Genomic DNA, 23,688 nt, shown 5'->3' on the forward strand with positions numbered 1-23,688 from the left:
TGCAGGGGAAAAAAGAGTGCTAAATTATTGCATAATTAAACTTCCCTGATTATTATTCCCCTCTGAGACCTAATTGCCGACGTATCGCAGTTTATGACCTTTCATTTGATCCCAAATTCAGAATTTTTGACGCATTTTTTTGGCCGTAATTAGTAATTCCGTAAAACAGAATTTTCTCCTCGAAACCTAGGGAATTCTAGGGGAAAAAACTCACTAGATCTCGAGAAGGCCGGGCCTTAAACCGTTTATTTATAAACGCTAAATTTCTTCTCAATAAACACCTACCTGAGGAATGTAAATATTAATATTGACATTAATATTTATTCATTTACAAATGATAACTGCAAAATCTCGATTTCATCGTAGATAATAACTTTTGTTCATTTCTCAATTTCTCAATTTCTCAATTTTTAATTTTAGTTTAAGTCAATCAATAATAAACAAATTCGTATCATCTATTAACTTTGATTCTATTGTCATATGATTGTATCACAATTTTATTTTCTAGGAAGGAGTTGAGGCTTTCAATTCAACGAGAATTTCAATGAACTCAACAGGATATGAAAACAAAACTGAAAAGAAGCTGATTCTCATTTGGAAATATGGTTTAACCCTAGAAGATCGTCACATCCACCATTTTAATGCTTTGAAGAGGTGAACACTTTTAAATTAGAGAATGCTACAATTATTCCAATCTTCATTTTAAACATTTTTCGACGTTTAAACAAAGCTCAATCGATAAATTAAATAATTAGCAACTAGTCGATTGATAAACGGTCAAATGGTATTCTCTAAAAATAAAAAAAAAAGTAAATAAAATCGCGAATAATAATTTACATCATCGACTGGGCTTTAACGCAATTTCCATTTATTAATAAAAAATAAAACAGATTTAGGCTGCATTTAATTACAATAAGGTACAAGTTAAAACCTTCTCTTTGAATTGATATTTTTAATTAGAAATTAATATGATTTTTTAAATTCCAGATTTTCACCGTGGGAAAATTGTCCAATTACATCCTGTGAACTGACATACAATGAAAAAGAATCAGGAACATCCGATGCTGTCTTATTTCACCTTCAACGAATGACCAGACACGACGCAGTCGAAATTTCCACATGGTCTCATCGAAATCGACAGAAAAACCAAATCTGGATTTTCCTGACAGATGAATCTCCAATCCACACAACATTTTATCCAGAATACAATGGATTATTCAATTGGTCAATGACTTATCGATCTGACAGTGATGTTTGGGTTCCCTACGGTCGTACAATTCGAAAATCTGTTTTTTCTAATACTAGTAGCACCAATCATCCCTCCAAAATCTCGGATTATCTGAAAAAAATCCCCAAGAAAGACAAATTAGTCGCAATAATGGGTAGCAATTGCGTAAAAGATACAAGTGAAAGTAATCGGTGGAAATATGTCCAGTCTCTGAAAAATCTTTTCAAAAAATCAGAACAAAGCTTAGATATTTTTGGGACATGTCTAGGAGGCAACAGAACTGTCTGTCCAGGACATTTCAGACGAGACTGTCCTCTGTTGAAAGATTATAAATTCTATCTAGCTTTTGAAAACTCCAATTGCAGGGAATACTTGACAGAAAAAATATTCTGGAATGCCTATTCGAAATTTTCAGTGCCAGTGATCATGGGACCACCAAAAAAGGATTGCAATCGGTTGTTGCCACCTCATTCTTTCATTCATGTGACAGATTTTCATTCGCCAGAGGATTTGTTTAATTATTTGAGGTATGTTGATGAGGATGATGAGATGTATGGAAGATATCATGCTTGGAGGACAGAGTGGAGGGTTTTGAATGAACATGGGTATTTCGGATCTGAACCAAAACATTTTTGTCGCTTATGCCAGGCACTTTGGCGGAATAAATTTAAGAAAAAATATTACGAAAATCCCAGTGACTATTGGAGCAAAAATGACTGCTTACTGACCCCTTATTAATTCAATTCGCCATTAAGTAATTAAATAAATTCTGATATAAGCACAGCATTGCTACCAGTGAGAGCTTAAGGTTGAATGACTCTTTATATATGCCACGCTATTTCACCTGTTCAACATTGAGATGTTATTAACATTTTCTTGTTAAATAGTCTTTAAGAATATATATTTGAAAAAATGAAAGAATATATTTTCAGGAGAGAATGTTCGATTTAAGTACAAGCAATATTTTTAAATTGCAATATTGATTATAATTTAGTGATTATTATGAAGTGTGTGGCACACTTTATTTAAAAAATTTATATGTATGTAGTAAAAACGATCGTTTCATGAATTACACTCGTGAGGCGGTTGCGATAATCTTCAATCTAATTGATATTCATTCCTTAAAAACATTCTATTTACTTTTTGATTCCTTCTTTTAATAAACCAGTCAATTAATAAATAAGAAATATTCAGGGGATTTTGAGTTTAATTTGAAACGAGTATTATGTTGTTAAAGAGGAATTGTATAAAATAATATGAAAACAACAATAATAACTGTTGAGTTTTATTTGTTGAACTTTGAAAACGTTAGATTTGTACATGTCAGATAAAACGTGGTAATTAACTTTAATTGTTTAATTATTGATACTTGAAGAAGCAAAATGAGACTCGATTAATTTGTTGATATGAGATTATCTGGGAAAATCGATCTCTAAAACTTTGAAATTCTAAGAAAAGTTCTTTAAAACCGTTAAACTATCTGGATTCTCTAGGAGTTTATAAGTAATAATCACCATTAATTTAATTGTGTTTTTCCCAAGTCACTAACTACTATAGAATTAGAGAAATCAAACTATTCGGCTGCACTTTTGAAAGCAGCATTAGTCAGCCTCAAAAAGACTAAAGACTCGATGGATTCCCTAAATATTTATTTACCTTAGGCGGTAATCAATTAGCAATAGATGAATCGGCATTGTCACTATCTGTAATTACATAAATCCAAATAGGTTCCGTCGAATTGGGGCGTTGTCCATGAACGAGACCGATTCCGATGTGTTTTTCCAAGTACTCGATCATTTTTTTAGCGATAAATCGATTGAGTCCATGAACATCTGGGCTATTAGAGTACTCATCCAACTATAAAACGAAATTGCAATTTGTTTTTGTATTAAAAGTAGTGAGTGACGAGAGTAAAAAGACTAATTACCCTATTTTTTAAACGTTAAAAAAGCAAACCTTCATCCAAGTGCAATCAGAGATTTCTCGTTCGCACTTTTTAATTTCCAATGTCTCGGGTACCATCCTGGCAACCATATAGATATCACTGCAGCCGAATGCATAATTGTGGGCATGTCTGAATGCAACTAATGATTTGAATTGAGCTTTGATTCCAGTTTCTTCCAGCAATTCCCTCTGCGCAGCTTCAGGAATATTTTCACCTTAAAAATAAGCAATCAACCACGATAAATTCTTATACGCTTTAATTCTTATAATGATTAATTATTATACTTGCATTAGATTATTTAATCCTAGAACAGAATTTAAACATTCAAATACTGAAAAAGATGAGTCCTGAAAAAGAATTCGTTGATAAATTGGCTGAATAGATGAAAATAAAAAAACATTCTCTATATTTTATACACATTTTCATATTCTTTAAGCCTATCACTTTTATTCATCTCAAGGACTTCTTCTTCAAGGACAATTAAATTAAATGGACAGCAGGATGAATGTGTTTACCTGGTTCAACATATCCTCCAGGTAATTTCCATCGATTAACCGGAAGACTCGTGTGTTTTTCCTTAATTACGAGAACCTCATTTGTCTCCTCATTCACCACGAAAGCTCCTACCCCTATATTTGTGTGAGCGTAAGGTGGAACTGAAACATCCGGTGATAAACATCGGTACAGTGTGACGTAATTCTCCCTGGCATGATGAAAGTAGAATCCCTCGTTCACCAGGTGAGGAATCCATGAAGAATCTGACCGATCGACTTTAAACCAGACTGTGCGTTTATTTTCGGTTGTCCATTTAGGAAGGGAAGCTGCAGATAGGAAAAATCATTTGAAAAATTCTCATACACTTTTCGTAGATTATTTCAATTAAAAATTAATGACGGGGTGATATGGATATGTTTTGATTTCAATTGGGGCAATATCATTTAATTAAAACTAATTAAGTAATTAATTGAGAACCTCTTTCTTGGATCACGAAATTATACAATCTGAAATGATAATTGCACTATTCAAATCATTTAATTATTACCAGATTCAATAAAAAATTGATACTTTCGAAAAAATGTAATTTTGTTCTCTCATTATTTAAAGACGTAGTAAATTTAGTATAAATAATTTGGTTTAGGTACAATTATTTGAATTTTAAGCCCATTCGATTATGTCCATTGTTATTAACCAATGTTCGCATTATTTACGTTGTTTTTTACTTTCAAAGAATCTTATACATAACAGTTTATCAATTGATTATTTGCTGAGTACTTAAAGATTGAAAAATATTAAAAAACGAGTATATTACCCGCATCCACGATATACCACATAAACAAACTTAATTTTTTTAATACGATATTACCTAATTTATCAAGAAAACTGAGAAATCAAACAGTACGTGAACTATTTGTCGATTATCTATAGATTATTAATTGGTTGGAAAGTGAAAATGTGGAATGCAGAAGAAAATTTATAAAAGCCCGGGTGAATAAGTGACACCTATCGCATGCGTGTTACACACAGAAGAAAAATTGACATTGCAATCATTGATGCTTATGAAATAGTCATGACCGTCATGACCCACCTCTGAGCTTTGATCCAAACTTTTCAGCTCGACAGGGTTCTTTCCTGGAATCGACATGGACTCCTGCATGATGATCCATCTTCCCCACGAAACAATCTCCAGGTTCATCCATCTTTGTCACTTCTGGGCGACTTCCGAATGTTTTGGTAACACTAAATAACTCTCTTGCAATTACACGACGAAAGATCGCAGCCATACTCTGGCCCATTCATTCCATCCACATGATATCAAATCATGCAATCTTCATACCCACACTACCTACACCAATGTACTTGAGTTTAAAATTCAATGACGGTCATGTAACCCTAAAAAATTATAAAAAACCTCAGAGTCTTGAAGAAAAACGTTATGAATGGCAGAAAAGAGAACTAGACGAATGGAAAAGACGAGAAAATGAGAAATTCTGAAAAATAGGTAAAATCAACACCTGATGAATTTGATGATTCATTTGGAATTCTGAATGCAACTAGTAATTGAAAGTCTGTCAGAGCCTATTGATGTAGTCGAAATGATGAAAATTGATAGATAAAGTTGTGAAACGAGATGAATATCTTGATATCTGGAGGAGATTATGAATTAACTTTAGTCTTAGTCTTTAACTTTCTTACAGAGAAAGTTTAATGAATGCTCCTCATTCTGGGATATTTGGCCAAGAGAATAATACATCAAATATCTAACAAACTGGAATTATGCTTAATTAATAGCTAATCAGATAAATTTAATATACGATTGAAATTGCTGATTGAAGGAGGGAAATCAGAGTGGCCATTTTACCCTATTCTTTCTATTTTCATCAACAATCCCGCCCCCTTTTCCTGTCAACTTTATCACATTTATAATCTCAAAACGAAATTTTATCAATCGAGCTGCGTCTAGATTGTCCTAGTCTCGCCTGCATATAATATTTATATATTTTTTTTCTTTTCGAATATCTCAAAAATTTTTAGTTTTGAATCTGACATTTCAGTCGCGCCTCTGTTCATCATAACAGCGACATCTCTCACCTGTGGAATTCCGCCAATTTCGTCGATAAAAAGGATATAAAGCAATAATTTTACTGCAGGTGTCAAAGCAGGTGCTCTGACATCTCATCAAAGTATATATATATCAATCGAAAAATACTCAGTTGAGATAGACGTGTTTCATTTATTGTACTCGATTGCACACATTTCTGGAAATTATTTCTCACATTTGTCACTGATATTTGTGACGGTTTCCATTGCGCAGCAATTTAAGAATACTCGAGAGCTCGAAGAGCATTTATCCAATTCCTCTCCCCCATTCGCTAATAACAAAAAAAAATCGGAATGATTGGGTAAGGTTAGATGTTGACAATTTTTATTGTGAATGATCCGAAAAACACACAAGGCAAGCATCAAGTTTCAGTGCTCCAAAAATGTGAAATGGCGTAAAAGTTTTGGGACAAAGCGGAATAAAACCTTGAGGAATTGCGCGAAAAGCCACAATTAAAAAAAAAAGAAAACATCAAAACTGGAATTGTGGAGTGCGTAATTTCTCAGCACTCTCTTTCTTAACTAATCCAACAATTAAAATGAGTAAAATGTACTCGACCGCTAATTTAACGGATAAGGAACTCAAGGAACAGGGTAATCGTTTATTTGGCCTCCACAAATATGAAGATGCAATTAATTGTTACACAAAAGCTATTGTAAGCTCACATAAATGATTGAAAGAATATTAAGTACTTAGTAGGTTGTGCTGTGGTGTGATGCCCAATATTTTGCTATTGTTTACATTTTTTTTAGATAAAAAATCCAGGACAGGCGCAATATTTTACAAATCGTGCTCTGTGTCATTTGAAGCTGAAGAGATGGGATTCATCGTGTCAAGACTGTCGACATGCTCTGGATATGGATCCTTGTTTGGTCAAGGGACACTTTTTTCTTGGATTAGCTTTACTGGAGATGGAATGTTATGACGAGGCTATTAAACATTTGCAACGAGGTATCTCAACGTCAGTGAAAACCATCACTTCTAGTCGATTCTCCAATCTATTAGATTTTCTCGGCATTTAATTGCAATCGAAAATATCGAAAGACACTTCCTGGCAAGCGACCAATTAAACATTTCGCTTGAAGAAAAAATCAACTATTAAAATTAACTTAAAAATATTAATATTTAGACAATGGCTTTAATTATTTCATCAATTAACTTTTGGTCTATCGGTATTTAGTGCTTTAAATGAATGTTTCAGCTGTTGACTTGGCAAAAGAGCAGAAACTCAATTACGGAGATGATGTAACCAGTGTCCTGAGGCAAGCAAGAAAACGTAGATTTCAATTGAGGGAGGAACAACGTTTGGCACAAGATATTGAGCTGCAGACGTACTTAAATCAATTGATTATCGAGGATGCTGAGAGGAGATTAAATGCCTTGGAGGAGCAACAGTCTTCGGTGTCTACAGACCGTGATGAAGCTGGTAGTGAAGCAAATGACGGAGAGGAGGATTCAGCTAATGCCTCAGCAACTTCAATTGCGAGACTTGAAATTGAGAACAAAAAGGAGACTTCCATTACGAGATTGAATGATCTGTTTGCCAAAGTCGATGAAAGACGAAGGGTAATTGATTCAATTGACTAGTACTTTTCTTTTACTATGCACTCGTTTACTGTCATTTATTTTCTAAAATTTATTTTGCTCTGTGAAACGTTTAAAAGATATAATTTGGTGATCTACAACATTAATCAGTGAAAATAGGTGTAAAAAATTGTTTCGACAGGAAATCTAGATCTTGAAAAAAAGATATATTTTTTTCCTTGAAATCAGTATAATGTGAGACAGTGGAAAAAGTACTAATTCAGTTACATTAAAAAATGAAATGAATGCTTTATACAATTTTGTTGACAGAAAAGAGAAGTTCCTGATTACCTTTGTGGCAAAATAAGCTTCGAGATTCTACAGGAGCCAGTGATAACCCCCAGTGGAATAACGTACGAGCGAAAAGATATCGAAGAGCATCTCCAGCGTGTTGGGCACTTTGATCCAGTAACACGTGTTCGCCTCACTCAGGATCAGCTGATCCCAAATCTATCAATGAAGGAAGTAGTTGACTCATTTTTGCAGGATAACGAGTGGGCTTTGGATTATTAAGTGACAAAACCGCCTACTTCAGTTATTTATAATGCATAATTGATAGAGTAACTCCCAAGAGATGAGAAAACAAATTTGTACAATCGATAACACATCATGAGTTTGCAATATTCCGACAAATAGTCGATTAGAATTCATCTCTTCTTCATTTTTGATGCTTTTTGTTATAACTATCTCCATTATTATTATTATCGTCATTATTACCATTATTTTGAGAATTCGAATTGCTTTGTCTCTTGATATTGTTGACTCTTGGATTATGTATTATGTATAAAAGTGAAATTCCGTCCATATGCTGATGTGTATGGATTGATAGTTGCATTTGACAGTTTTTTCAATGCAAATACATGAATGCTTTTCGATGAATCGTAAATACTTTGAGGTATGCAATTATTAAATAACGTAGAATTTATTTTATTCAAACAATCAGTAATAGAATTACTTATTATCTTCGTATTTTTATCACGTTAACGTAAGGGAAATGTAATCCATTCAAATGAATTACCAGGTGAAGCCAATGAAAAAAAACACGAGTGACATTTATTTATTGGTTTGGCTGAAATAATGGAATCCTTATGTGTCAGAAGGTGACGATTAAGTTTAATTTTCCTAGGTAAACACTAGTGTTCCATCTTCTGTAAACTATTTCATTTACATAATTATTTTTTATTCATTTCTGTCAGTCTAATTATTTACAATTTGTGATCCAATCTTGGAGCTAACGTTCGTTATTAAAAATTTCACAATTATTTCTATTATCATCCCTTTGATATATACACAATCACTCCCAACTGCAAAATAAATCATTCAATCATTCCACTATTCATTCAAGTACAACAGTGAAATAGATATTCAATATTTGCCAATAACTTTCAGACTTCGACAGTTGAATTGAGAATAAATTTTTCAATAATTCACTGCAGTCTGTTTTGTCTCTCTTCAGTAGTTTTCGTTTATCAGTTTTACGGAAAATAAGTTGAACAAAAATTTAAAGCAAAAAGTAAATCAATGGAGAAATGAAAGGTCGACGTTTTAGTATCAGCAAGATAATGACCTTAATCTGCTCTATTACAACCACTTACTATTGAACTAATTGACATTCAATACTTCATAGCTAATACCTTGGCTTTTATCACTTCGTTTTAAATTTGTTATCACTGATGATTTTGTCTGAAAAATTTTATGAGCTCTTCTATATTTCTCTTCTTTCTTTCTTATTTTTTTATTGATGTTAAGTACCACTGTTGAAGTAAGTCATATGAAATGACATTTCCAAATTGTTCCGTTGTCAAATAATATTTCCAAATTATCTTCAACGCTCTCAACAGATTCCGTTGTCCCATATTGACATTGTTATTCCTAACAAAAGCATTGGATTCGTTAAATCCAAATTTTCCAGTACTTAGTGCTCACGAATTTCGGCGTTAGAATTTTAATCCAATACTTTTTCCTCATGGTTACAGGTTTTAATATTTATCCTAAAATACAAAACATGAACTAATTTTAATACTAGAGGAGAGGAGGATAAAATGGAGGTTCTAAGCAGAAACTCGTTCCTCAACAATTTTTAATACTTAAATGACTAGCCCTCAAAAGCATCCACCTAAATTTGTGCAACGCATCGATAAAACGAAAATTTTGGGGAAAAGGTGGGTAGAATGGACTTCCCTCCCTCTCACGTTTTTTCTTCCAATGGTCCCGCGAATTGACTCGTCGAGACTATAAAAAAAACTTCATTTCTGCTTCGTGCAAATAGTGTTTAATGTTAATCAGAAATCAGATTTTTATCATTGTTTTAAGTATTTATCAATTGAATTTAGTATGAAGAATTAAAACTTCATGTTAATTAATGAAATATGAAATTTAAACGCACATCAACGCATTAATTACTTCGTCCCTACATTTTTATAAAAAATTAGGAAAAAGCTTTGAAAATATTGACAAAAAAAACGAGTCCATTTTACCCCTAATCCCCGTCCCTAATCCTTTTGTGTCTTTATCTCGTCATTTTCCGTAGAAATTTCATCATTTTCAAGGGCACTTGCTACAAAATTGTTTCCATCACTCTCTCCATTCTGTTCTTGTTCATTATGTTCCTCCGGCCAAAAACGCGGGAGTAACGATAATAATACAATACATGTTATCGATAATGCTACGATAGGAGGAATTGTCCATTGATAAAACGCTGGGTTTGTCGATCCAGCAGTAAGGAGCAACATCCAGCCAAGAATCCGTTGAAGATTGACTCCAACGAAGTTGATATATTCGTTAGAATGTCTTTTTGGAATTCTAACAAGTCCCAGGGATCCCCAGCCTGTGATAATCACCCAGCTCCACAGCATGATTGGATCTTCAGTAGACAGTCTCGATTCGTAACTAAAAAAAAAATATTTTCTCTCCTTAGCATCCTAGAGTTTCCAATATCATGTAATATATCTCACCTAAAGTTTTTAGCCCATACGAGCACCGAAGGTACAGCAGGAATAGCAGCAAGACTCCACATAATGAATAATATCAAGTGATTCAGGATATTAGTTCTAGGATCAATATCATCACTGTCACTTACACTGCTCCTCCTGGACTTCCGACTCTTCAGAAACTTTTCAAACTTGTTACTAATAATTCTCAATGAAGACATCAACAACTCCTCCAGATACTCTTCGTACATACGCGTCAATTTCAGTAGATAAATCATAACTGAGATGACCATTGCTATTGCTCCACAGCTTGTCGATATCAACGACATCACGAAAAAACTCGAGAGGATTGGGAGGTGCTCGTAAGTGCCTTCACTGAGTAGCCAATTGTACCAAGCCATTGGGAACAACGTGATGACTTTTGCTAAGAATCGTGCAGCAAAATTATGAACTAATGATCCTGAGAAGATGACTGTGGAACACGTGGAAAGCGCGAAAAGATAGAGAAATCCTAAGGACGTGATGAATTCTAGTGTTAAATTCTGGAGAATCACCCCCAGGATTGTGACAAGGTACATGATTTCAGTTCCTTTGCGTTCTTCATCGATTCTTGTACTGATTATCAGCAGACAAAGACTCATCAGAACCAGATATAATCGATTCCATCGATCCTTCACGTGCATCGCCATTCGATCAATTATTCCTCCTTGAGAGATTTCGATTTCGTAATAGCATTGAGGCTCTAAAGTCAATTTCACAATTGCAGTCGCTGAAGTCTGGATCCTGAAAACGTTCTCCCGTCCGATATCACTGAAAATTTTATAAGGAAATTAATAAATGTTTTTCTCATCATTAAGTATAGAACTCTATTGGGTAATTTATGATTAAGCCATACATTAATACGATATAACTCTATGTCATTCCTTCAGTCTCCTTTGTCAGTGAATGGAGAATTTGATAATTAATCATTACATTATAATTATTTTATTTGCATACACTTACTTGATGGATAATACACGAAGTTGACTGATAAATGTCGAGTTGGAATGACTTTGTGGCTCGAGTAATTCAATAACTGCATGAGCGTATTTTCTGTCATCATCATCGTGACCATGAGCATCAAGTTTCTTCAATTTTACAGAAATCACGTCCTTAATTCCCTTTAAACGGATATAATGTCGAATTTCCGAGCCAGTTAATTTTAAATGAGTGGATTTGTAAACCGGTAAAATCGTGGAAACTCCAAATGGAATCCAATGCAAGCTCTTGTCAGAGACAATGACTTCTCTAGACTTTCTGGAATCTCCTAGAGAGTATAAATCAATGTGGATAGTCGATGGGTTTGAGGTTTTCGCTGGTATTCTCACCACAATGTGTGTTAATTCTTCGTTCAATCGTAAATCCTTCAAATCCAAGTCCACACTTCTTTTCAGATCTCTTTTAAACATCGAGAGAACTCGCGTTCGGTTAGTCAAGTTCCATCCCCATTCACAGGTTTTTAATTCACCTCGAGGAATTGCAGAACATGCGAAGATCCAGTCCTTTGTTTCTAGATTAATTGCATCGATGCCGACGTATGTAAATTTTTGATTTATTGGAATCATCAAGTAAATTTCCCATTCCTTTTTGTTTTTATTGTTGAATTCTCTAAACGTGTATTGTTCTTCAGTAACTTCAATCCATTCTCCGGAGGAGTGAAACGTTACCCTTTCATTGTAGTGAGTCCAATATTTATTTGAATATCTCTGGAAGATGGAAATTAATTTTCTATAATAACTAGAAAACTCAAAAGCTTTCTAATTTCTTTTGTTTTTGTCTTTCTGATGTTATACATATTTTTGTTAATGTGCTTTCTGTAAATTCGTAAAATAATATTAAAATAATCGAACAAACTTGTCAATCTATTGCATTCTGTTATGCAGAAAAGCATTCCATATCAAAATAAGTTGTGTTTTGGAAACTTTGTGGCCTCAAAGATGCACATTGGACAGCAATGGGAGAAACAATTTTTTTTTAATGATTCAATTTCCACTTACACTCGTGAGATGATAATTAAATGCCTGCAGTCGTGTGTTGTGGTCGTAAGAGATGACAGCATTGCCCTTTTCGATATCAACAGAATCAAAAAGTGCCCTAACGAGTGGAATGACAAATTGTCTGCACCAGAGAATCGACAGGTGATCGAGGGCCTTCCAACAATCGGGAATTGAACTACCAATGAGATTAAGATCTGCATGCGGATCGATCATCTGGGGAGTTGTTACCATGACATCTCGGGAACCACCTCCAATTGAAATGACAGAAGTGCCAAGTTTCTGCAGATCCCGTGCTCGATTATTCACTTGGTGATAAAAGTCGCAAGTCGTTTTGTCAAAGGCAACTCTAGGTACGTGAGGTGTTGCCAGTGTAATTAAAAGACTTGCCAGAGTTTTGTTATTAGGATTGTTGTGTAATAAAGCTGCTTTCGCCACAATTCCTCCCATCGAATGCCCAATCAGCACAATTTCACTCTTCTTTCGGTAGAGCTTCAGAATTCGTTGAATGCTCTCAGCAACGAATGATGTCTGATCACCAAGGACACCTCCGTAAAGGGCAGAGTATCCTTCAGCTAACGATACTGAGAAATAGTCGAAATGATAAGAAGTCCGACGTTTGATACCCAATCGGAGACTCACTGAGGCCAATGATCTGACTTGTTCATGAGATCCAGCATTTCCAGGGATAAATAATACTGGAATTCCTGTGAACTGCTTTTTTCGTAATTTATCAGTAACAAATCCTTCTCCATACGCATACAATGCGTATCTGGGGTGACGTTTTTCTATTTTATCATCCAATTCAATTCTCTGCAATTGAAAATATCAAATATTTATTGAAGTATTAGTCAAAAAGATTACAAGACATTTGTTGTCAACCGGCAGAATATTTTTGACAATTAATTACGCCGATGAATTAATTTAAATGTCAAAAGTGGTACGTAATTATTATATTAATTGAAAAATGAAGTTTTACTCACGACATATTGGGGATATTCAAACATGTACGTCAAATCGCACGTGTTTTCTTCAAGACTTGACAGATAATGTAATCCACCGAGTATATAAACAATAAATATAAATACTGAAAGAATGAAAACAAAAGGATGAACAAAGAGGCCTTTCATTGTGCAGTTGTCCACTTTTCACTTTTCTTCTGATTTACGTATATCACTATATTTTAAATAAATGGAATAAATATCAAGTGTTTCTGTTTCTAGAGAACATCATGAAGTGCAATCGACGATAATTCACGCTAAATTATCGAGTTAACCTATAAATTTCGGATGTCGTTTATGATGGGTAGTAAAATTTATCTGTGGATGCAAATAATCCGATATCTAATAGTAAATTAATGTCAGAGAGCCCATTATTGTTACAATATATTGTTTAGATAAGTTCCGTTTCAGTTTAATGTAGGGCAGCACAACCTTCAAATTGTTTAATAAAAGTAACAGTTTTTGTCCTTTAATTCCAGAGCGAAATGTTAACGGAAGAAATTTTTGTGGAACTGTTGCCGATTTTTTTTTACAGGTTTCCGCGATTCGTCTCTATTTTCGCGGAGAAATTGCAATGCCGGCACTTGAATTTTCTCTGTCACTTGAGTAATTTTACGTAATATTTACTTGAATGCTTCCTGCCGCCTACATATAGCAGTGATGGCCAATGATTTGGTAGATTTACCAGAATTATTTTGCCAACTATCATTATGATTGTTTGAGCATAATCGCCAAGGCCAATTTGAAAACGACAAATTCCTTTGCAAATCTGTCCATAATGCGCGGAACTAATAATTGATCATCTTTCAGAGTCTATATAGTCAAAATGATAAATATTGAGTGATCAATAAAATGGTGAAACGAGATGATTCAGTTCAACTGTTCTCTGATGAAGTCTCTGATGAGTATCTTGACACCTGGAGAAGATTATGAAAAGATAATCTTCAAGTCCCTTACAACGAGAAATCAAAGTGACAAAAAGATACCTGTCAAGTTTAACTAATGTTCCTCATTCCGGGATATTCAGCCGAAAGAATAATATAACAAATGTCTAACAATATAAAATCAGATGAATTTAATGCCCGACTAAAATTAGTGATTGGAGAAGGGAAAACCGTGTCCATTTTACTCTTTTTCCCAATTTTCCTGAATAATCCCGACCACTTCACATGTTAACTCTATTCCATTTATAATCAGGATATTTACGTGTGATATTCTCCACACTTACTCAGCGAGGTGTCTGTATTACCCCAGTATATTTCCCCTACATACGTATTCTGTTCCTTTGTTTGCATTGAGCTTGTTTTATTCATTTAAATCGAATGGCTTTGTACAAAAAAATTCAATAAACTGCAACTTTCTAAGCTACTGTTTTTTTCGCATATAAAAATAGAGATGTTAAAAATCGTAAATGAAGGAAAATTCTGAAATTGTTGTGTATTTTTAATCGGTGGCATCTTCCTTGGACACAGCGAACGGCTCTGGCACATCTTCAACACCTGAATCATCGATGACGACATCCTTCGCAGGTTTGTCACGGCCATCAGTTTTGGAATTTTCAATTTTTCTTATGATATCCTAACAAAAACGAGAAACGGACGTTGGAATTTTATAGACACATAGTGATTTCCTGCCTTTTTTTAAAAATAAAATTCATGGAATTTACTAACCATTCCTTTGAGAATCTTTCCGAACACGACGTGCCTTCCATCAAGCCAGGGAGTTGCTTTAGTGGTGATAAAGAATTGAGATCCATTTGTGTCTTTTCCAGCATTTGCCATGGACAACCAACCAGCTCCGTAGTGTTTAAGCTTGAAGTTTTCATCAGCAAAACGCTCTCCATAAATGCTACGACCTGACAAATGAAAATTCCACAAGGTTTAACAAGGATAAGTAGATGATGCAAGTATTTAGCAATTAGTCGATTGATGAATTGTCAAGTAGCACAAAATTATCGTCGATTTTTCGATTTAAATTAAAAACAGTCTCAGCTTTTCGCTGATAATATTGAAAAATTCGTAGTCTTTTGTTTTTCAGCAGCAAATGTGAATAGAAAATTTAATAAAATGAAATAATGTTTTTCAAGAATATTTTCTTCTGTAAAATTGGAGGAATCATCATAAAAAATACATAAGTTCGTTTTAGATGAAGAAATCCATTGAAAAATCGTCATCGAATTCGTGAACTAGTTCAACAATATGATGATGTGATTGTCAGAATGTTGTAACATTAATTTTAGAACCCCTGTACGATGTTCCAGAACAAAAGAAAGGCAAATATTCCTTTTACAGTTTAGAAGTGCCTGAAAACCAGTTATGGTGTGGTTTGATAAAAGTAATAAAAGAGTTACCAACCTCCAGTGCCGTCTCCTTTGGTGAAGTCACCTCCCTGGATCATAAAGTCCTTGATGACACGATGAAATTTGCTGCCTTTATAACCCTCACCACTTGGCTTTGTTGCAAGCTCAGCAAAATTCTGGGCAGTTTTTGGAACAGTCTTACCAAAAAGTCCAATTTCAACTCTTCCAGCATCGACACCACCGATTTTTATATTAAACCACACCTAGAATGCCACCAAAAAAGTCAATAAAGAGAATAAATAATTTGCAAAAATTTACCTTCTGCATTCAATTTAATAATTGATTGATTTATCAATTTGCATACCTTCTGTGTAACTTTCGGACCGTTCGCTGCTTTGTCAGCACTCGCAATAACTACTAGTGCAAATGCACTGATAATAGTTATTAAGGGTCTCATTGTTAACTCTTTGCGAATTGTTAATTCAGGAGAGGTGATTGGACTGGGAGTGGATGGAAAGTGGTAGACAGTCGGACGTTTTGTGGTTTTGTGATGTGTGGCTCGCATCGCTCGCACCGCTCGCACCACGGAGTGACAAAAGCCGGTTCTCGTACCACTTGTCATTTAACGTGGACTCCTCTGATAGGCTGATTTTATTCAAACTAAACTTTAAATTGGCCAATTCTATTGCTCAATGTGTCGTGAAAAGGTTGAATCCGGTATGATTAATTGCAAACTCTTTGAAACGAAAAAATTCCAAGACAAGCATCATTTGTGATGATGACCATTGTATGTTTTTGTATCGTTTCTTTACAACTTCACTCATTAAATTATTTAATCACCAAAACAAAAACGTAAAATATGGCAATTATTGTTTTTATTATATCCATTACTAAACTATATTATAGCGTAATCAACAAACAACTCATAATATTATATGGGCAATCAATGAATTTCATTACAGAAAAGTGTCTTCATTTTTTGTGTTATGGTTTCACTGACAATTAAATTATTGAATATTTTAATTGATGGAAATAGACATAAAATATGGTATGGGTAATTACTATAATATGGATGATTAAAACGTATTGTCGTTTCATCAGGAAAGAACCCAAATAATACAGAAAAAATACACCAATCTTAATTAATTGTTAAACAAAAATCTTCATTTTCTGTACATTGACTCTTTGCAGATAAATGAATAATTCACGGTCAAATGGATTGCAATTATTGAAAGAATCTGAACTATTGACATTATAATTGTTAGTCATTTTAAAATAATGCATAATCCTGACCTTATACTTGAGAATTGTTTATCGTTAATAATAAAAAAACCCAACACATTTTATATTGAAACTTTCTTTATTGCGTTTGCATGTTTTGATGATTTGTTATTGACAAATGGGTATTTTTTTCTTTACCTAAATAAGTTTCAAATCATCCCTAAATAGTTATGATGTCTTATTCAATATGTATGATTTGTTGTGCATTTTGAATTCATAATAGTTAAATTACAACTTTACATCAGTTTAAAATTTAGTATGAGTCACATATGATTTCAATCAATGTTCTCTTTCTGTATTACTCATTATAATTCAGAAGTAATACCCCGATGATTCTTGCAGACGTATATTACAAAGTAACATTGCACACACATACATACTTAATCCAACTTAAAGGTTTATTTTTATGATTTTGCTTCAGATATCATACCACTCTGTATGATTTTTGTATATTCTCTGGTAATACACTCACTGAAACTACTATCGATATTTGTCGCCTCTCATTTCAATTTATTTTCATGCTTCGTGTAAAATCTTATTACATCACTCGCACATAAATCATCATATATTTATCAGCTATCGCATAAAAAGAAAAAAAAATAAACATACAATTTGAGGATCAAATCTTAGAAGTTTAACCGAAAATAAAACCACTTTATCAAGAAATATTTAGCAACAAATGACTCAAATGAGTGCCGCACTAAAATAAATCTGTATTGAAGTCATAAAACGTAATTCCCTCAGGGGAAATTTCAATATCATGTGTCTCTATGACAAACTATTATTAGGAGATTATTGGGAGGGAACTATTCTCAATGGAAAAAAGGCCTCTCATAATTTTCTCCCAAAATTACTCATTACAGATAATTGTATGTGAGCAGTCGACAGACATTAAAACTTCCAGTGCAATTATTATGCAGTAACTTTATTAATGAATGATCAAAGACGCAATAATTACAAAAAATGGTCAGTAAAAAAATTCGTTAGTTGGAAACGAATACGTGTGAAAATTTGACTCGATTCTTCATTAAATAGCAATATAATCTTCAACCAATTAGATTTTAGTGCTTCAATTCGGAATTAGTGAAGAAAAAAAAACAAAACAAAAAACTGGATCAGGAGCTTCATATCTGTCAATAAAATGAGATAATGATAAACTCACTGGCTCTGGAAAGCTCGTTTATACAATGCTAAGGAGGAGGGGAGAAGGGGGAAGGAAAGGCCAATTGAAACAACGTTCCAAGTCCTTTCGTTACATTTACTCGTCACAATGGTGGTAGGTAGCCCTGTCAGAGAATATAAAATAAAAAAAATTGAAAGAATAAATGATAATTTTGCGAAAAAAAGAATTGTTTATGAATTTACCGTTGCTTCCCAGTGTTCCTGCGGGACAACCTTCTTCCAGAATCTGTCGTAGCTAATGTGTAACGTTTAGTGTGGATTGGATTGGTACGTAGAGCACGCGGTGCAACAGCTTTTGCCTCTTCCACTTTGACCATAAATTTTTTTATCAAATCAGGACAATTCAAGTTATCCTCGGGCTCCCACGTGTCTTCAGACGGCTTGAACCCCTTCCATCTTATCAAGAATTCACGTTTACCATTCTTTTTAAAATATACATCGATTATTCTCTCAACTTCGTACTCAGCATTGTCCTCCTTAGCGTTGTTCTCTTTTTTAACTTGAGTCAGAAAAACATAGAATTTATTACTAAACATAAGGCGTTGAGTATGACATTCTGCATATCAAAATAATATAACGAAAAATTATTTGATTATTGTTCTTTACCATTGTTAGTCTTTTTCGGTTTCTTTCCCTTCTTCTCCACCTTCTTTGGTGCTTTGCTCGAGCTCTCGGCCTCTTCCTTGCTCCCTTGTTCAACTAGGAAGTCCTCGATCAACTTTGGACAGTTGAGATCTTTCTCCTGCTCCCAGGTGTCTGCATCTTCATTGTAACCCTTCCAGCGAACCAGGAATTGACGTCTTCCTTTAATCGTTCTGTGAGCAACGATTTTCTCTACCTGAAAGTGCAGAAAGAGAATGTTGAAAAATCGAGAAAGGGCAATTTTCTTATTCCTCATTAATTGATAAATTTCGTATTGGATGTTAATCAATACGATGATTATCGATTGGATGAAAGATTTTAGAGAGAAAATGTGGGAGTTGATCATCAATACAAGTTTGAAGCATTTAAATTTTTTGATAATAATCTCAGTGAGTGAAATGATTCGTTTATGCGTTTTACAATTCTTGAATATTTCGAAATATTAAAAAGATTGTGATGGAAATTTATTATTTTATTATATCTACCTAAAATGATCAAAATATCTCTGAGACTGACAGATGATTTCGATTATTGAAGAATTGAAGATATGATCGAGGAATTATTGTAACGGAAATTGAGAAAAAATGAAACAATTCAATAATCTCGATGATGTTCGATTATAAATCATCGACAGCCTTCTGGATGTAGAATTAAAAAACATGGCGTTGATTGAGAAAACAATTCGATGTACAACAGTAATGGCGGGAATCCCTCGAGTTTGGTGGTATTTTTTTTTTCTTTAATTTTCATCTCACGTAGATAATTCGTTGAAAAAAACCCAGAAAACTAGAATCAAATTGAAGAATATTATGAGGGAAAAACAAATAATTTACCTCATATTCCTGATCCTCATCATTATTTTCATCGCCGTTGTCTTGTGAAGTTGTTGGCTTCTGTTCCTCCTTTTTCCGGCGTTTCCTTGCTCCCCCCTTATCTCCATGACCATTTTCATTCTCCTCATCAACTTTTACCTCAATTTCATCGACCTCCTCGGTTTGTGGCGTAACAGATCGATCATCACCACTTTTACCATTATTTTTAGCCCTCGATCCTTTACGCTTTGTTTTCGGCATCGCATCAGCTTCTGTCGCATCTACCGAATTCTCAGCGTTACTACCTGCACCGCCATTTTCCTCTGATTCACCATCACTGTTATTATCGGATCGTCTCCTTTTTCCTTTCATACTCAATTTTCTCATTATCTGATTTGACTCGTCTAATTTGTCTCTGCTGTTTGCTGGAGAATGAATTTTTTTTCAGGGCCTTGGGCTGATATTTTTGGAAAATGTTGAAAATTTTATCAATGCGGTAGTTGCTACCCCACCATTGCCCGCCACAATTGGCCACAACGACGAATGCACCAATAACTTTCGAATTTCTAGTGCTGACTGAGTATTTTTCACTGATTCCCGGGTGATGGGCGATGAGGATTATTTTTTTTCTCACTTTTTAAACGAGCTTTCGAATTAAAAAAAAAAACTGATACCACTTTTTTTACAGATTTATTCACTTTTCGGCTTGTAAACAAATCGGAGAGAAGGAGTCGGTGTGTATGTGGGTGAGTGAGGTGAAGGATACGAGTGAGGAGTGCGCATGCGGTGCCGGCAACTCGGAAATTTACCGGGAAATTTGAAATTTCAATTTGCAGAGAAGTCTTGAGGGTTAGGATATATCGGGGCATATATACTAGAGATATCATAGAATAATATTAAATCAATATTGCTGGAAAGTCGAATGGTGGATTAGTCGCAATATGAATTTAACACATAATTGTAATTGTACAATAAAATAACATTGAGTATAGAATATTATGGCTTGTCTGATTGCTTGACTCTCGGGTTCCACGGATGATCTGTCTTTTAGTTGGATATAATGGCTAAAGTTCCATTTTAGGAGAAATTTTTGAAAGATTTTATTGGGCTGAAACTATCGCTATTTTTTCAAAATCATATTCAAAATTCTATTTCTTTGAATTGAAAAATTTGAAATTCGAAGTATTTTGAATTATGACCATCATTACCATTGAAACTGAAATTAAATGATTTCTATTAATTTCTCTTTCGGTAATATTAATTCAATTATTTTCAAAGTTGTTTCTACAAGCTTTATTATTTTCTCGATTCGATAATTGCGACGATAGAAATTTTGCTGAATTGTTACCCAGGCAACGCAAATGTGTTTGCGGCCGAAGTAATGTTGAATTAATCTCTAGATTTTTTCTGCGGCGATATTGAAGATTTTTTAACGGTATCGCGTGATTAAATTATGGCGAAATCCGTGACGATATACGAAAAACCAACCCCTCACTTGGGATTACCAGATTGGTATGGAAAGCAGTGGCAATTGCAGCAATCAGCGAAGAATCAAATTTCCGATTCATTTTCACTCCGCAATACAGCAAGAACTCTTCGAAACGAAACGAAAATTCGTACAGAATGGGACACTCGAATGAACGACGCACGATTGGATGACCGAGTCAAGGAGCTGAAGAGATGGCAGGAGATTTTCCAAAAATTGGCCTCCAACCTGTCCACAGAAATGAAACAATTAAGGGATGAACAATCTGAGAGTGAGAATGATCTAGATAATATAGAATTACCTTTACAAGTCGTGGCTCAATGCATTTCCATGAGAGATTGCAGGAGAGGAACTGAATTGACTTATGATGAAGCTGATACTGAACTCAAGAAAGAATTGACTGTTGTTGAGGCTGTGAAAAAAGCTCTCTCTGAGAAAATCCATGCTGCTTGGGTAAAGCTCAATAAATTGGAGGAAGTGAATTTTCAGTTGAATTTAGATCTCAACGATAAAACTGAAACTCTTGCTATTGATGGCGATAACTTGATTCTAAATAGAAACTCCGGGGGAATCAGCTATAAACCAAATGCTCTCCGGATACCCAAGAAGTAATTATTCTCTATGTAATTATTGAATTATTAAAAAGTGAGCAGTCCAAATATCGCATGCCATATGCTTTCAAATCCTAATTTTTAAATTACATTTAATTGAGAAAATTATTTCATAAACACTTAAAAAAAATCATGGATTTCTAGATTCGACAATTAATTTTTGCTCTGCAATTCGGAAGTGCAAATTAATGTAAAAGAAAATACGATAATTATGTTTGGATTATTTTCCCAATAAATATTTTTCTTTCAACGTTCAACGACATAATGAATTTAGTATAGAAAACATGATTGAATCCCAACCAATTAAAATTTCAACTCCATTCGATGATGTACATTGTTTCTAACGTTTCCTTAAAATTATTAATCTGCGTATAAATCTAGAAAAATGTGAAAAGTTAAGGATGAAAGAATTTTTCATGGATATCCATATTATTACAGCATCATTCTTCTCCTTACATAAATGCAGCTGTAAATATAATAATAATGAAATAAATTTCAGCTCAAACACGTACGAAACATGGCAGGAGCGTTGCCGCTACATAAGAAGTCTTGTTGAGAATGAATTGAAAGACACTCTGAGCTTCCGAGAGGCTCTGAATGTAATGCGTAAACGTGCGAAAATTGACACTGAAGCACAACAGGACGCCACTGATTATGCCTTACGAAAGCGAATATATCAAACACAAAAAGCAAGAAATGAAATGGAGTGGCAAAAGAGGAAGATGCAGGAGGAAATGGAATCATTGATGAATGAATTGACTAGACTTGAAGAGGCACTTAAAAACAAAGTTGATGCTGTTAAATGCGCTGAGACTAGACTGGAAAATCGCATCTACAGACCTGGTTATGAATTATGCAGGGATGAGCCACAATTTGGCTTGACTGACGAAGTTATTCAGCTCAGAAAGACCAAATCCGAGCTCATCACCAAAATCGATTGCACTAAGTAAATATTCATCTGCTCTGCTAATTAATCAATCATTTTAATTTTAATTATTTACAAATCATTAGATACTTTTTAGAAATATATTACAATCATTTAAGTTCAATACGAAATGTGTTCTGATTTGTTTAATCGTTTGAGACAATAATTTTAGAAGATGCCCTCTCCGGAAATTTAAAACCATATCCTCAAGAATATTTATTTATGTTATGAACTCAATCATTATCAATGTTATATTTATTATTAAATATCTTGCTTTCGTAGATTTTTTCGATCATTCAATTGAGAGAAGATTGAGAAGCGGAAATGGGCAGTTAAGCAATCGATTCAATTTATAGTAGATAAATTATTTAAAAATCATGAGATGTTTTTATTGAAACATATCACAATTATTGAAGTGCAATATAAAATTTTTTCCAACGTGTTTAATCATTCGATAGAATAATTTTAGAGAAAGATGCACTCTTCGTAAATTAAAAGCCATTTCATTAAAAATATTAATTTTTTTTCTAAAATCAATGCTACCAATATTATATTTATTAAATATCTTGTTCTTGAATTTTTTCGATGATTCAATTAAGAGAAGATTAAAAAATGGAAGTTTTCATAACAAAGAAAATATTTAAATGTCCTATCCAATTTGAAGAATCTAATATTTTGATTTTAGAAATTGCTTTTGCAGATTTTAAATGAAACTGAACTTTGATTTCAGAGCAACATTCAATGGCCTTGAATCCTTGCTAATCCAAATTGACCGTAACCTCGACGACAAACAGCATTCATTGATGACAGATATAATGTGCCTGGACATGCGAGCAACCTTGAAAACTGGAGATCGAGCTCCTCTGATCAATGAGACCGAGCGAAACATTAAGTTAACACAACTAGAAAATGAAATACCTCTCGAGCTGTAATTTCCTCAGCCACACAGAATAATCTGCACTCATTTTTAATCGACTCACTTCAATTGATCAGCATCGACATTTGGAATATAAATTTACTGTAACGATGAGGCATTGGCGAATGGGAATGATGATTATTTTTTGGTGAGATCTTTCATTGGTCGTAGAAATGAGACATTTAATTTTTTTCAAAGAATCAAAGAAAGAGTC

At 33.9% G+C, this 23,688-nt stretch overlaps 7 protein-coding genes across 10 annotated transcripts; 3 read left to right on the forward strand and 4 right to left on the reverse strand.

Annotated features, from left to right (window-relative positions):
* Positions 1 to 31: 31 nt before the first annotated feature.
* LOC105271048 (glycoprotein 3-alpha-L-fucosyltransferase A) lies at positions 32 to 2,937 on the forward strand. The gene is made up of 3 exons (XM_011312363.1): positions 32 to 294; positions 509 to 654; positions 988 to 2,937. Exons 2-3 carry the CDS (start codon positions 545 to 547, stop codon positions 1,964 to 1,966), a joined length of 1,089 nt encoding a protein of 362 aa, XP_011310665.1. The 5' UTR covers positions 32 to 294; positions 509 to 544; the 3' UTR covers positions 1,967 to 2,937.
* Positions 1,253 to 5,849, reverse strand: LOC105271024 (nucleoside diphosphate-linked moiety X motif 6). Of its 4 annotated transcripts, none has more exons than XM_011312336.1 (5): positions 4,759 to 5,676; positions 3,689 to 3,994; positions 3,185 to 3,387; positions 2,885 to 3,085; positions 1,253 to 1,339 (listed from the first exon to the last, which is right to left on the reverse strand). In XM_011312336.1, exons 1-4 carry the CDS (start codon positions 4,964 to 4,966, stop codon positions 2,897 to 2,899), a joined length of 906 nt encoding a protein of 301 aa, XP_011310638.1. In that variant the 5' UTR covers positions 4,967 to 5,676; the 3' UTR covers positions 1,253 to 1,339; positions 2,885 to 2,896. The 4 variants fall into 4 exon arrangements, with proteins under 4 accessions (XP_011310638.1, XP_011310646.1, XP_011310654.1 ...); XM_011312344.1 differs by lacking the exon at positions 1,253 to 1,339 and adding an exon at positions 5,763 to 5,849 and having other exon boundaries at positions 2,130 to 3,085; positions 4,759 to 5,063; XM_011312352.1 differs by lacking the exon at positions 1,253 to 1,339 and adding an exon at positions 5,763 to 5,845 and having other exon boundaries at positions 2,130 to 3,085; positions 4,759 to 5,016.
* Positions 5,850 to 5,875: 26 nt separating this feature from the next.
* Positions 5,876 to 8,618, forward strand: STUB1 (STIP1 homology and U-box containing protein 1). Its single transcript, XM_011312315.1, has 4 exons — positions 5,876 to 6,427; positions 6,525 to 6,723; positions 6,974 to 7,338; positions 7,627 to 8,618. Exons 1-4 carry the CDS (start codon positions 6,311 to 6,313, stop codon positions 7,867 to 7,869), a joined length of 924 nt encoding a protein of 307 aa, XP_011310617.1. The 5' UTR covers positions 5,876 to 6,310; the 3' UTR covers positions 7,870 to 8,618.
* Positions 8,619 to 8,728: 110 nt separating this feature from the next.
* PGAP1 (GPI inositol-deacylase) lies at positions 8,729 to 14,510 on the reverse strand. Its single transcript, XM_011312375.1, has 5 exons — positions 13,303 to 14,510; positions 12,323 to 13,132; positions 11,289 to 12,031; positions 10,311 to 11,096; positions 8,729 to 10,245 (listed from the first exon to the last, which is right to left on the reverse strand). The coding sequence occupies exons 1-5, from the start codon at positions 13,447 to 13,449 to the stop codon at positions 9,849 to 9,851; spliced, it is 2,883 nt and encodes a 960-aa protein (XP_011310677.1). The 5' UTR covers positions 13,450 to 14,510; the 3' UTR covers positions 8,729 to 9,848.
* A 94-nt stretch (positions 14,511 to 14,604) lies between these two features.
* On the reverse strand, positions 14,605 to 16,256 carry LOC105271061 (peptidyl-prolyl cis-trans isomerase B). The gene is made up of 4 exons (XM_011312389.1): positions 15,984 to 16,256; positions 15,675 to 15,882; positions 14,991 to 15,175; positions 14,605 to 14,898 (listed from the first exon to the last, which is right to left on the reverse strand). The coding sequence occupies exons 1-4, from the start codon at positions 16,239 to 16,241 to the stop codon at positions 14,764 to 14,766; spliced, it is 786 nt and encodes a 261-aa protein (XP_011310691.1). The 5' UTR covers positions 16,242 to 16,256; the 3' UTR covers positions 14,605 to 14,763.
* Positions 16,257 to 16,960: 704 nt separating this feature from the next.
* Positions 16,961 to 20,295, reverse strand: LOC105271069 (heterochromatin protein 1). The gene is made up of 4 exons (XM_011312401.1): positions 19,558 to 20,295; positions 18,689 to 18,920; positions 18,266 to 18,581; positions 16,961 to 18,186 (listed from the first exon to the last, which is right to left on the reverse strand). The coding sequence occupies exons 1-4, from the start codon at positions 19,921 to 19,923 to the stop codon at positions 18,159 to 18,161; spliced, it is 942 nt and encodes a 313-aa protein (XP_011310703.1). The 5' UTR covers positions 19,924 to 20,295; the 3' UTR covers positions 16,961 to 18,158.
* A 567-nt stretch (positions 20,296 to 20,862) lies between these two features.
* LOC105271077 (tektin-2) lies at positions 20,863 to 23,586 on the forward strand. Its single transcript, XM_011312413.1, has 3 exons — positions 20,863 to 21,630; positions 22,133 to 22,579; positions 23,289 to 23,586. The coding sequence occupies exons 1-3, from the start codon at positions 20,990 to 20,992 to the stop codon at positions 23,488 to 23,490; spliced, it is 1,290 nt and encodes a 429-aa protein (XP_011310715.1). The 5' UTR covers positions 20,863 to 20,989; the 3' UTR covers positions 23,491 to 23,586.
* Positions 23,587 to 23,688: the final 102 nt, after the last annotated feature.

The sequence above is a fragment of the Fopius arisanus genome, unplaced genomic scaffold (genome assembly GCF_000806365.1).
Source record: "Fopius arisanus strain USDA-PBARC FA_bdor unplaced genomic scaffold, ASM80636v1 scaffold00004, whole genome shotgun sequence".
In the NCBI taxonomy this organism is placed as follows: Eukaryota; Metazoa; Arthropoda; class Insecta; order Hymenoptera; family Braconidae; genus Fopius; species Fopius arisanus.